Consider the following 12707-nt stretch of genomic DNA (forward strand, 5'->3'; position numbering starts at 1 on the left):
GACCATTTCCTTGGAATAAGTCTTAATTGATTCGCTTAACGTTCATCTCGGATAGTTAATTTCGGGAATGATAACTTTTCGATAGTTCTTGTGATGTACATATGTAGATCGAGGTTGTGGCTGTTCGTCTTCAGTGTTTTATTGGCTATTTGTTGTTTTTCAACCTTTGTACTGAATGTCTATTTTTGATCCATCACAAAAACCTCGAATAGAATAAGGCTTGAGGGAAGAACTTTAGGTGGCGTTGGACTTCGATACTTTCACTAAAAAACTTGTACATCCATGAAGGCCTCACAATATGATGATTCCAAACTCAGTGCATTTAGAATTGTAAAAGTTAAGTTCAGGTGTGGTTCTAATCGACTACTAAACACAGTCCCTCATTTTCATTTACACTAACCACACCACTCCACTAAAGAGTAGTCTACGCAACCCACAGACCGCACTTGTGATTACGAAGCTAATCAAAATTTACAATAATGTGCGAAACGTGGAAAAAACGCATATCAAAAAAATTCCATAAAGTAAATTACACAAACAAAGAGTGGAAGAGTTAAATATAAGGAATTTAAATGGAATACAAATTCAATCACCCTTCACCCCGCGAAGCGCTTTATCATAATGCTTGTCGTACGACAGCGGCCTTTTTTTAGTGAATAACTGAATAAATACAACAAAAATATTGCGGCCAGTCAAAGTACATAACGGCAACAACAACAAGTATAAAGCCGCCAGCCAGCGTCGCAGTCGACTGTGGCAGCGCAAATAAATAGAAGATGGAGAAACAACAAAACAAAAAAATTAATGTGGAAGTAGACAAAAGCCACAAGCCAACAACAACAACGCAGTAAAACAACACACACACAAGCAAACGTATTGGCGCTGCACACACATGCAGCCATACATAGCATAGCATTCAATAAAAAAGCAACAAAAAAAATGAAATATTCCACCAATTTGCTTTTGCCATATTGTTGTTGTTATTGTATCTGCAATCGAGCACTCATATTTTTGTTGTTGTTATTTTAATATTTTTTGGCGTCTGTAGCGTGCGAGCGAGCAAGTGAACGAATGAGTGAGTATGCCAGCGAATGAGTGTACGTGTGTATGTGTGTGTGTGTGCGAGTGTGTCTTCAACAATACGAATACTTGTAGTCGCTGCTGCTGCGCTGCTGCCCGCAATTTGCCATCTACTCTCGTTCGTTCGCACGTTCGTTAGCTGCGCTTCGTCGCTATCAGTAACACACACCCGAACCGACGAAATTGTAGTGCGGCCGTAGCCGCAGCGTGCAAACGAGCACACAAAAGCCATAAGAGACAGCTAACGAAATTCAACCGAGCCGCTGAAACGGGGCCTGCCGAACGGTTCGCATGGCCTTTTCTTTGCTTGCCATATTTGTGCGCGCTCGCCCGTACGCCTGCCTGCCTGCTTTGCTGCGGTCGCTGCCACTGCCACTGCATCGTCATCATCGTCGCGTTATTGTTGTTGCTATTGCTTTCGTTGCCCGTTGTCTGGCATGGCCTGGCCTGCCTGGTTAGCATATGTACATAGTACGACGACGTCGCTGCCAACGACGCGGACTACAGCGACTGCGGACAGTGACGGCGGTGGTGGTGGTGTATTTTATGCACAAACGTGTGTCGGTGTGCGTTTTGTGTATATTGGGGGCTTCAACTTCAGTTCGTAGAAATAATTTTCGTTACGACGATCACACTCGTTTATGTATTGCGAAGACGTGAAGACGTAGCGAAGGCCGCGGCGCTTGAATTTTCGCGTACAATACAAACACTTGAAGAAAGCATGCATACATCTGTGCACACACATAGTAATTGCAATTAGAAAATTATCTCAAAAGATTACCCATGAGAAGTTATAAGCAAAAATCAATGTAGTGCCAAGCGAACAAATAAATCGCTGATAAAAATATATAAGAGAATAAATAAAAAAGCAAATTATATGAAGAAATATGGGAAGAGTGCAATGTGAATAAGTTGTACGAGTGAATGTGGTGTGAAACTCATGGAAAGGCCCCTCTACAAAGCGGATTGCCTGATATTTGTATTTGTGCAAAAGAAAATTTATTTAAGTGGGGCACTCTAGGCAGATTACTGCCGTGAAAGCCGCTATATATAAAAAAAATTCTATCAAATATATGAATAAGAAATATTAAAGAGTGAATAATATATAAATTACAACTCGCACTGCGGGCCGACACTGCCTTTTTAAGCGGACGGACGTCGGGCGCCGCTATCGTTTCACTGTTGTCATCGCGCTTACGTACTAACGTATGTGTGCTAGCGTGTGTGTGGTGTTGCCGTCTGTGCCGTGTTGACACGACAAAAACAGTAGCGTATACGCGCCTTGTGTCGTTTAAATAAAAAAAAGAAAGCATACACAACAACAAATTATTAGCAACAAAACAACAGAACCACAGCACAAAAGCAAAAGGAGAAAGCTTGCAAAGGCGACAGTTTGCTCACGCGAGAGGAATACGAATACGATAAAAACTTAACAAGTTACCGTGTGTGTACAAATAAATAAATAACTTGTGAATTCCCCTATTCAAATAAAACACCCTGTAAACACAGTACACAATAACTTTTGTGACGTTCTATTTTTAAGTACATAAATAAAATTAAAAAAATAGCAGTGCTAGAGTGAATAATGTAAAACATATAAAATAAATAAATTTATTCAAAAACCAAACACAGTTTTATTGCTATATAATTATATATACTGGTAAAAGTAAGTTCTTCGAATGCTTGACATTCAAATTCGTGTGTTTATTGTGACTGACGCGACGTCAACTTAAATGTTATAAAGTACGTACGATTTGACAAATTCAAAAACACACGAAAGTTAAAGAAACAAACACAAAAAAAAAAAACAAAGGTGAAGAAAAATAAGCAAATACACTACGTTGTTTAGCGTCAGTTAACGCTAAATCAATATTTTTAAATTTTGTCAAAATTCAAGCAGTCAGGTGCTATAGACTCTGTCGCGATGTCTGCTGATATACAAATAGTCAGCGTAATTGGCGCCAACGGCCAACCGTTGCCCATACAAGGCAACAGCATCGGTTCAAATTGGAGCGCACCTGTGAAGCAGGAACGTGCTGATGAAGCCGAAATCCAAGAGTTGGCTGCCAAAATGATGGAAACACAAAAGGCCGCTTTGGCGAAACAGCAGCAACAGGCTGCACAACTGGCTACGCGGCAACAACAACAGTTGGGCGGCATGCAAGCAGGCACGCTGAACAACAGCAACCAACCAAATATTATGAACTATTTAACACGCCAAAAGAACCTGCCGAACGGTACCAGTACCAATGCCAGCAATGGCAGCGGACGCAATAGTGCGCAACAGAATGGCAATGGCAATAATGGTGATGTCAGCAGTGAGAAGAAAGCGCCATGTGATGAGGAGTCACAGAAGGGCCATTTCGGTTGGACCACGTTTGGCAAAACATACATTCCGTATATCTATCGGCAGCAGGAGAAGTATTGTTCTGTTCGGATGATTGAAATGAAATTATTGGGCAAATATCTTAATTGCTTGCATCCGGATATTTACTCGAGTTGCACATGTGTGCGCAGCTATTACATTACCGAAGCAGAGGCAAGACTACTGATTGAAATCAATATAAAACACTGTGATGGTGAATTTGGACGTGACATATTCACACAAAAGGATTTGGTGGTGCGCTTATCGGACGCAACTAAATTTTATCAGTTCCTAGACATATGCTATCGCAAACTAATGTCCGGTAGCAAGTCACCTTCCGAGAAGTGCGGTTTTATACGCATAAATAAGGAGTCGGTAGTACCGTATACGGTGCGCAATAACGAACAAGTGGTGCCGCTTTTCTATTTCGAAGGCGAAACGGAAAATCTCAAACAGAAAGCCGACTATCTGTCCGGTTGGGATCTGGCATATTTGAAGTTCTGCTGCAAAGTGCAGGGCATACGCAATGAATTGTTTTCTAGTGAAAATGTCGCCGTCATATCACTGACGGACATCAAAAGCTATTTCCCTAATGGCACCGAATTCGAAGACTATTGGCCCAGCAAAGTTGTTGACTCAAATCTGCTTATTGGCAATCGCACAAATGCTAATAATTCGGTTAATTGGACCCGCCAACCAACGCAACCACCACCCAAAGTGATGTCTCAAACGAGTTTGTTGCAAAAACAAACTGCTGCAGCGGCGGTTGCAGCACAACAACAGATGCTGAAACGTGGCGCCAACGCGTATGCAACACAATCACCTGCAGCAGCAGCAGCGGCGGCCGCAGCCGCGGCAATGCAACAACAGCAGCAGCAATCCGGTCAACGGATGCATCCATCTAATGCCACATTGGCAACGGTGCAGGTGTGCAACATAAAATACAACCAAATGTTCTTTAAAAAACTTATAAAACAAAATCTTCGCATTTTTTTCTTTCATATAACGCTCAACGAATCGGTTTGATCACATGTCATGCTATCTCTTGGATACACGATCTCTTCAAATTTCACAAAATAGGCTCTAACAAATAGCTGGATGCAGCAACAGCCGTTATTACATGCACAAATGTTGGCATCACAGGTGAGAAACGAAAACGATTGAAAGCAGTTCATAGTGATAAGTTAATTTTTGCTTGAATACGATAAGAATTGATGCTAAAACTATATGGTTTGTTAGAAAATAGATAATTTAGCGCTGTGATAGATTGTAATATTGGTTGTAAATTATTTCAAATCAAGAATACTATTTTTGTTGTAATTTTTTAATTTATTTTAAATTATATAGTATTAAAACTTTTGTGATGTAAACCATACACGAATACATAGCAGAAAACAAACTCAATGAAAAAAGTATTCACTTTATTTTTAATCTAAAGTGCGCTTGCTAGTCCGAATGCCTGTTTGCTAGTCTATATTAGACCTACATTTGCTTTTTTTACTATTTCGTGTTGGCTTACTTATTTTGATACTGCCACAAAGTATGGGAAGCTTGCCACGCGTCAATTCTCATGAGCGTCTTTGTGCATATATACAAATGTACATAGAACTTGCTACAATAATTTTCATATTTGAAATTTTTTTCTACAAGAAATGTTATTAGCATATGCACAATGTATTATATGATTTCAAATATTATTAGTCTTTTACACATCTTGATCTTGCATTTTTTTATTTGACTTTAACTGTTTTATTCTCTACATGTGTCCATTGGTAAATGTAGTATAACGGAGACAGTAATTGGAAGCCAAAGAAAAAACGTCAAAGAGGGCAAAATGAAAATTCTATTGATATGTACGCGGAAGCCACGCATCAGCATCACAGACAACATACCAAACGTTCCAAACGAAATAATTAGAAACAAAATTTGGTTTCTGAGTAATGTGCTCTATATAGAGACTAGATGAGGCTTCTGTTGCAAAACTATTAGCAAGCATTCGTAACAAAACAGACTTTAAAGGAGGAACACGTGATAAAATGTGGATTTTAAATCTGCTAAGATACTACTAACGACAAAGCTTATCAGTGTGCTAAAATATAATTGCAAAATCCCATATAATAAATATAGATCTTTATATGAAGATAAATGTAGTACGAAATTACTTTATAAGTGATAATCATGATACTCTCTAACTTGTATGTAAGATAATTGCGATGGTTTTCTATGAACGAATGTATTTATCTGCATAAATGAATTCAATAAATGATTGACTAAAGTACCAATTATGTACAATATATGTATATACATATGTAGTTTATTTCTCATTAGCGGCATTAGTTTTCATAACTGGGTTAAACCAATCATAAGTTGCGATTTAAGGCTGTTGAAACGCAAACAAACATATCAACATATATGTTAGTAGATGTAATGTAAAAGCATTTTAATGAATTTTAGGCTGTGCTTTAAATACGGATTATGATATACAAAAACTTTCTTTAAATGTATAGGCTTATATTTTACATAAACCGTGTAACTGGTTTTTTTAATAAAAGAAAAACACATTTTGTATACTTTCAGGCGCAACAATCCCACCCAAATTCCCGTGCAGCTCAGTATCAACGCAGTCCCATGGAGAATATCCTGTTGGGAAATCGGCCGGCGTATACTTACAATAACCAAGCGATTTCTATGCAACCCGTGAATAGTCACAATCAAGCGAATGCACCGCCACCGTTGGTGCGTTCAGGCGCAGGTCAAAGCGCCAACCATATGTGAGTATGAATAGATGTTTTTATAGAATTTCCAAAATATTACATTTATAAACTCTTAAACTTTTTACTCAATTCAAAAGTTTTTAAAACTTGTTTACAATTATATTAAAAGACTATACAAGCGTTTTGACTAAAAGTTTATCTGTTCTACAAGAAAATGTTTACAAAAATGTGTTTTTCAAATTTAGTTGTAATTCGTTTGTCGATTACTTTATATATTTAAATTATAAAAAAAAGAACAAAATTGAATTTTATTTCTGTTGGTGCATACACACTTCATGTTATCAATTAATTATGTTTTTTTTTTTTTACGAAAAGTATGCACCATACAGCGATATTGTATATGTTTTTGCTTTTTTCTACATAAACATAAATTTCCTTTTGAAGATTTTTTTGAATTTGAATACATATTTGAAATTGTTTTATTGCAAAAAAATGAATCGGTGGTTGTGCACGCATTTAATTTAGTACTTTTCACCAAACAAAATTCGTTTTCTCCCCTTCCTCTTATCAATATTGGGTTTCTTATTGTTGTTGTAGATGTTTGACAAAATTTAAGCAAATATGTGAAGAAACTTTTCTTTATGAAATACCCTTTTTATACAAATATATATAAACGAAGATTAGGTAAAATATGCAATCAAAGCATTTGAATTAATATGCAATTTTTATGTCACATACCCTTTTGATGCCACTGAAGTTTGTGCTTTAATTCCCATCTCATAAAAGAAAGACGACTCTCATATGTATGTGTGTTATTCGATCGCTGTTTAGTCCAAACCCATTTTAAATTATATCAGACCTCATAAAATATAGCTGAAATCAGACTAGTTGTTCATTCACTTAGATTCACTTGTGGGGCTAAGAACTACAGCCATTCAATTCTTTGTAATTTTCGTTGCATGCGATTTACTGTCAATGTTTCGTTTACTTTACTATAATTGTTGTATAAATACGTAAACACATAGAAATTTGCGATATTTAAAGTTATTTTCCGATTACAACTCACGCAGTTAAAATTTTTCACAAATTATGTTATTTTTGTACATTGTTGTAACAGTCAACTGTCAAAGTGATCGTGGGCAAGTTGGAGGAAAGGACAAAATAAGTAGTGCCAAGTTAGCGTGCGCAGTGCTGCATTATGCGGAAGCAAAAGTATTATGGCTGTTACTTTTAAACAGAAATATATATCAAATTTTAATGCAATTTGTTTACTTTTGGTGCATTCAATTAATTAATTTATTTATTTTCTCACATGAATTGTGGTTTATTGCGTATAAAATGCAGTAGCGTGAACATTTTCATAATGTCTTCCAAATATTAAAAGAAAAAAACTGTTTTATGCTCTCTGTCACACCTACACAGTATGTTTAAATTTTCGCTTTATATTCTTAAAAGCGTTTGCTACTCTTGAATTCTACACACAAATCCTTTGCATGAATTAATTTTTTTGCTATGCATATCTCTATATTCTCACAGATTTTCCATTTTCGACTTTTTCAAACTTAATTTAATATGAAAAATTCTTGATTGTATAGCTCAAATCGAATAATGCTTATTTGTACTGTAGTCACATTGTTTTGTAGCTTTTGTTGAAACACAATTAAGAAAATTATTTTTATATTTGATTAAATAATTTTCACTATACTCGTATATCAAGTAATGAATGAAAAAAGTAATTTTGAAAAGGAACTACAACATTTGAAAAACATAACTTTAAACAACAATTGATTAATTTTTACAAGTACCTATGTCATTAAATAGTCAATCGTAAATGTAAACAAACAAACAACCCAGTCTGTATCCCTCCCACCTTCACTGGTACATTCAAATATCTTGCTCTCTCGCTCCTACCTCTGGCTCTTTGTATTGAATCTAACAACATGTAACCAATAATGTTCAGATATTTTTACCCTAGATACATTATATATAATGCGTGTACAAAAACAACGAAAGTAGCGTCAATTAAAAAGTCATTGTGGTTTAATTAAGAGAATAAATAAATAATCAGCTATAAAATAAATGAAATTTCATTAATTTGCTTAAAAGAATAAATTCCGAAAAAAGTCATAAAATATAAACATAAAACAAGCGGCATAAGCATACAAAAATGAAACTAAATTTTAAAATTAAGAAAGTCTTAAAGTTGAATACCGCGTGATAATGAAACGAATTTAATTTAAATTGAATTGCAATTGAATTTGAAAATATACAATTTTGTAAATAAAAAATAAAAACTATTCAATAAATTAATCAACAAACTATGCGCCTCGCACAACGTACGTGAAACTGACAAAAATATTCTATATATAATGTTTCTAGGTCAAATGTCGAGCAAACTCTGCTGCAACAACAAACACAACAGCAACAACGACATTCTTCCACTTCCTCCTCCGCCTCCCCGCATGCGTCTGCCAATCATATACAAAGCCCCTCCCACCCCCTTTCACAGTTGCACGCTACCACAGCTGCCGCAACCAGTGCTGCCAATCTGTACAATTTCAATTTGCCTTCCACTGCTGCGGATTTAGCTTTCTGGAATCAATTGACTCCATCACAACGCCTGCTGCTCACACAGCAAATCAAGAGTAATGGCACAGTGGCGGGCACTGCAGCTGCCTCAAGCGCTGAGCGTTCGAGTAGCAGCAGCTTGAACATTAGTAAACCTCCCGCGTTTCCGATTTTTCCCTCGCTACCGTTGGATACTGATCTTAAAACTATGCTGGATTACAATCCACATAAGCATAGCAGCAAGAGCGGCACATCCGCGAGTAGTTCAGCCAATGGACAGTTTATGAAACCGACGGTGCCACCTTTAATACCAGTGAGCAGTTCTGGTGATGTTTCTAACAAACGCAGTGCCAGTGGCACAACTTCCTCGTCGCGTCATGCAAGTGCGACGTCGACGTCCGCTTGCGCTACAGTACCGTTAAATTCTACAGCATCCCTGGAGGATTTTGAAAAGAAATTCAAAATGACAGACGAAATGAAGGCTGTGGTACAGAAGGTACTTTCCAATCCCGATTTGTCCACTTTCATTCAGACGAATTCGTCACAGAACTTTGTTCCTTTTATGTCGCCACCCATATCGCCGGCGCCATCACTGTCCATTGTGCCTAATCCCAATGTAACGATAACGCCACATATACCCACCCAATATGCGCATTCACCGCACGCATCCGCGGCTGGTAGTGGTTGTGGACGGCAGAAGAGCGTCATTTGTTCAACCAGTGCAGCGTTGACCGTGCCTCCCTCACCTTCCACCTCGAACTCTACCTCCACGCCTTCACCATCGCCAACGAGATCGCACGGCTCGTCCGGCGGTTCAGGCACTGGTTCGAGCAAGAGCGGTAGCCATTATTCCTCCCAACACTATAACAGCCATCAACACCACCACTCCTCCCACCATCACCACAGTCAAAATCATCACCAGAATACGCCTCCAATGGAAGTAATTGATTTATCTTCCCCCCGAAGGTCTGTTCAAGCTGCCTCCGCTTATCTACAACAACAGCAGGAAGTTCATCAAGCAGCAGTTGCCGCGGTACAACAACAACATCGATTGGCTGCCGCTGCCCAACACCATGCGCAACAAAATGGCCGCGCGTCAGGTGGCTCTTCGGCGAACGCGAACTCGGCGAGCATGCATTTGCAACGTCATGCCGCGATGGCAGCAGCTGCAGCCGCAAACAATGCGCAACGACTGTCCATCATACCGGAAATGCAGCAGTACGAGCGCGCAGCCAGCAACATGGGCAATCAGCCGTATAAGGTGCAAAAGGTCTACGTGGACAATCGGTTGGTGCCTTGCATCAATATGAAGGCTTACAATGACGCAGATCAGCTGATGACGCTGACCGATTTCCAGAAGAGTTTCTTCCCGCACGAATCCCTAGAGAACTGCAAAGTGCTGTTCGAGACTTTGGGTGTCGAGTTATACAAGGGCAATCGGTGAGTATTTCGAGAGACCTGCCTTAATATACAATTTAATTGTATTACTTACGGTAATATAATAATTTTTCTTTCTTCCTATTAAAAAGGCGACAACTGCAAGTGCTGCTGGAAAATGACCGCTCGCATAATGAAAATATACCGTTGGTGCAAGTTCGTGACGTCATGAAATATATGAAACAGTTATTGTTTATGACTCGAAACCAGGATCAGCCGCATTCGAAGCGGACACGTATAAGCTAGGAAATGGGTTGGGGAGCACAACATATACAACAACAACATCAACAACAACAACAGCAGCAGCAACAAGCTCAACAACAGCTTCAGCTGCAACAGCAACAATTGAAACATAAATCACCAACGTCGTCGTCATCGTCATCGATGGTATCTTCGTCGGCAACTGCTGCACATCTACAACAACAACATCAGCAACAAAACGCAGCTGCGGCCGCTGCAGCTATGCATGCGCCCCTCAGCACGCATGCAGCACCGTTGGCGCCACCACCACCGCATCCTCACACGCACCCGCATTCGCTTGATATGTTGTACTCCCAAAACCGCCAACAACAACAGCAACTCCATCACTATCATCAACACGCACAACAGCAACAGCAACAACATTACCAACAGAGCAGCGCAGGCAGCACTGTTACACATGGCCACAGCCTTGGCGCAAAAAGTGCTGGCAACAGCTCGTTAACAACAAAAAGTAATGGCAACGCTACAGGTGGTAGCGGTAGTAGCAGTTCGTCTCGGCATTCGGCAGCGTCTTCCAGTACTGCTGCGCAACAATTAGCTGCCGCAGCCGCAGCAGAGAGCGCCGCCGCTTATAATTTCTTGTGTGGTTCCGCCGCTGCAGCAGCTGCTGCCGCCGCCACAATGTTAAGCCCACCACTAAGCGCCAATTCCACTTTAGCTGCGGTCAATCCGTTCGCCAACCCCTTCGATTGGCTGGGCGCAAGCACTACCACAGTGGACAAACAAATGCGTGTAACAGCTGCTGAAAAACAGGCGCGTGCCGTTGATGCCAGCCGTTATAATCGCGCTACTCAACAGCAACAGCCAACGCAGCAGCACCAACATAACAGCGCGTCGGCAGCAACACCATCATCCACGTCGTCAGCTGCAGCAGCAGCCGCCAATGATTTCATGTCGCTCTTCAGCGCCGCAGCCGCAGCTGCTGCAGCTGGTGAACACGGCAGTTCACATCGTAGCTCCTCGAATGCTTCGGCTGCTTCGGTGGCAAGCTCCGCATCTTCTACAGCGGCGGCGTCTGCGAGCAACAATGCACATAAACTGAGCGCAGCAGCGGCAGCGCATGCTTCATCTTTGTTCTCACCACCGACAGCGGCAGCGGCCAATGCATATCATTTACAATCGCCGAGTGCGGCAGTTGCAGCGGCGGCGGCGGCAGCAGCAGCAGCCGGCACACATGGTTTGCCCTCACCAACAATATATCCGCCTACACCACCACCCTCAACACCCTGGATACATCCATGGTATGCGGGTGGCGAGACGTTTTGAGATTGACGCGGTCGGGCGATCTAAAGAGCATGAGATTCAATGTTGAACATCGACGATGACACGTCTTCTTATTTTGATGAAGTTTGTAAGCGTAAGTGTTCGTTACTGTTGTTGCAAAATTAATTTGCATTCTTTTCACAAAGTTGTTTTAAAAATTGTTTTATGTTGTGTTTTGTACATTGGAACTTTATCGAATATATTCGCTTCATATTGAAAGTGATCATAATTTAGCATAATTTTGATATAAAAATTTTTCGTTTGATATATAAATTAATTAACTAATTGATATACATATATGTATAGTAAACGTTAGCTCTTAAGTTATTTTCAAACTTAAAAGTGAAGTTTGAGCAGAAACTTCAAAATCGATATAAAATGTACATCTCCCCAAAAACCATGAAAAAATATAAAAAATTGTTGTATAAACAAAATTGTTAAAAGAACTGAATGTAAATTTAGTAAGAAGAAATAAATTCGTGAACTGCTCTGGGTACTGTTTCTTTTACTAATACCCAAATGTTTATGGATATTGAAAAAATAATACACAAACCAAAAGAGTTAATGATAAAAAAAAACAGAATCATTTGAAAACAATTTGATTTGATTGCAACCTAGAAGGTACACTATATGTAGTGTCGTAAGATTGACTGTATAAATAGCGCATAGCAGCAAAATAAATTTAATTATTTAGGTTAAAACATAAAATTAGCACAAGCAAAATCGGCTACTAAAACGTTTGAAAACGGCAATTAGTAATTACTAAGTAAGACTAAAAATATATACTTTTCCCCTCTAGATGATAAAACCAAAAGATTTCAGAAATCAAATTTCGTTTCATACATAAAGAAAAAGCGCAAAATGAATATTTGCGATGTAGACCATTTGTCTATTAAAACAATGCATAATATATAGTCGAAAATTCATACTTATTGAACAAAAAAAAAAAACAACAAATTTAATTAACTATACTATGAAATTATAAGTGGCTTTGTACATATTGACTGAAGATGGAAGAA

The 12707-nt window shown here is 39.1% G+C and overlaps 1 protein-coding gene and 1 long non-coding RNA gene across 2 annotated transcripts in view; one reads left to right on the forward strand and one right to left on the reverse strand.

Annotated features, from left to right (window-relative positions):
- The window catches only part of LOC128922104 (uncharacterized), a 60503-nt gene that overhangs the window by 46577 nt on the left and 1219 nt on the right, over positions 1-12707 (reverse strand). The gene's annotated exons all lie outside the window — the stretch shown is intronic.
- Positions 1161-10485, forward strand: LOC105208738 (uncharacterized). Its single transcript, XM_011178737.3, has 5 exons — positions 1161-4372; positions 4526-4588; positions 6023-6216; positions 8539-10167; positions 10257-10485. Exons 1-5 carry the CDS (start codon positions 3005-3007, stop codon positions 10408-10410), a joined length of 3408 nt encoding a protein of 1135 aa, XP_011177039.2. The 5' UTR covers positions 1161-3004; the 3' UTR covers positions 10411-10485.

Source organism: Zeugodacus cucurbitae, chromosome 5 (genome assembly GCF_028554725.1).
Source record: "Zeugodacus cucurbitae isolate PBARC_wt_2022May chromosome 5, idZeuCucr1.2, whole genome shotgun sequence".
In the NCBI taxonomy this organism is placed as follows: domain Eukaryota; kingdom Metazoa; phylum Arthropoda; class Insecta; order Diptera; family Tephritidae; genus Zeugodacus; species Zeugodacus cucurbitae.

Coding starts and splice junctions, on each gene's coding strand:
- LOC105208738 (XM_011178737.3), top strand. CDS start 3,005: ATGTCTGCTGATATACAAATAGTCAGCGTAATTGGCGCCAACGGCCAA. Junction 4,373..4,525: donor CCACATTGGCAACGGTGCAG/GTGTGCAACATA, acceptor TTCACAAAATAG/GCTCTAACAAATAGCTGGAT. Junction 10,168..10,256: donor GAGTTATACAAGGGCAATCG/GTGAGTATTTCG, acceptor CCTATTAAAAAG/GCGACAACTGCAAGTGCTGC.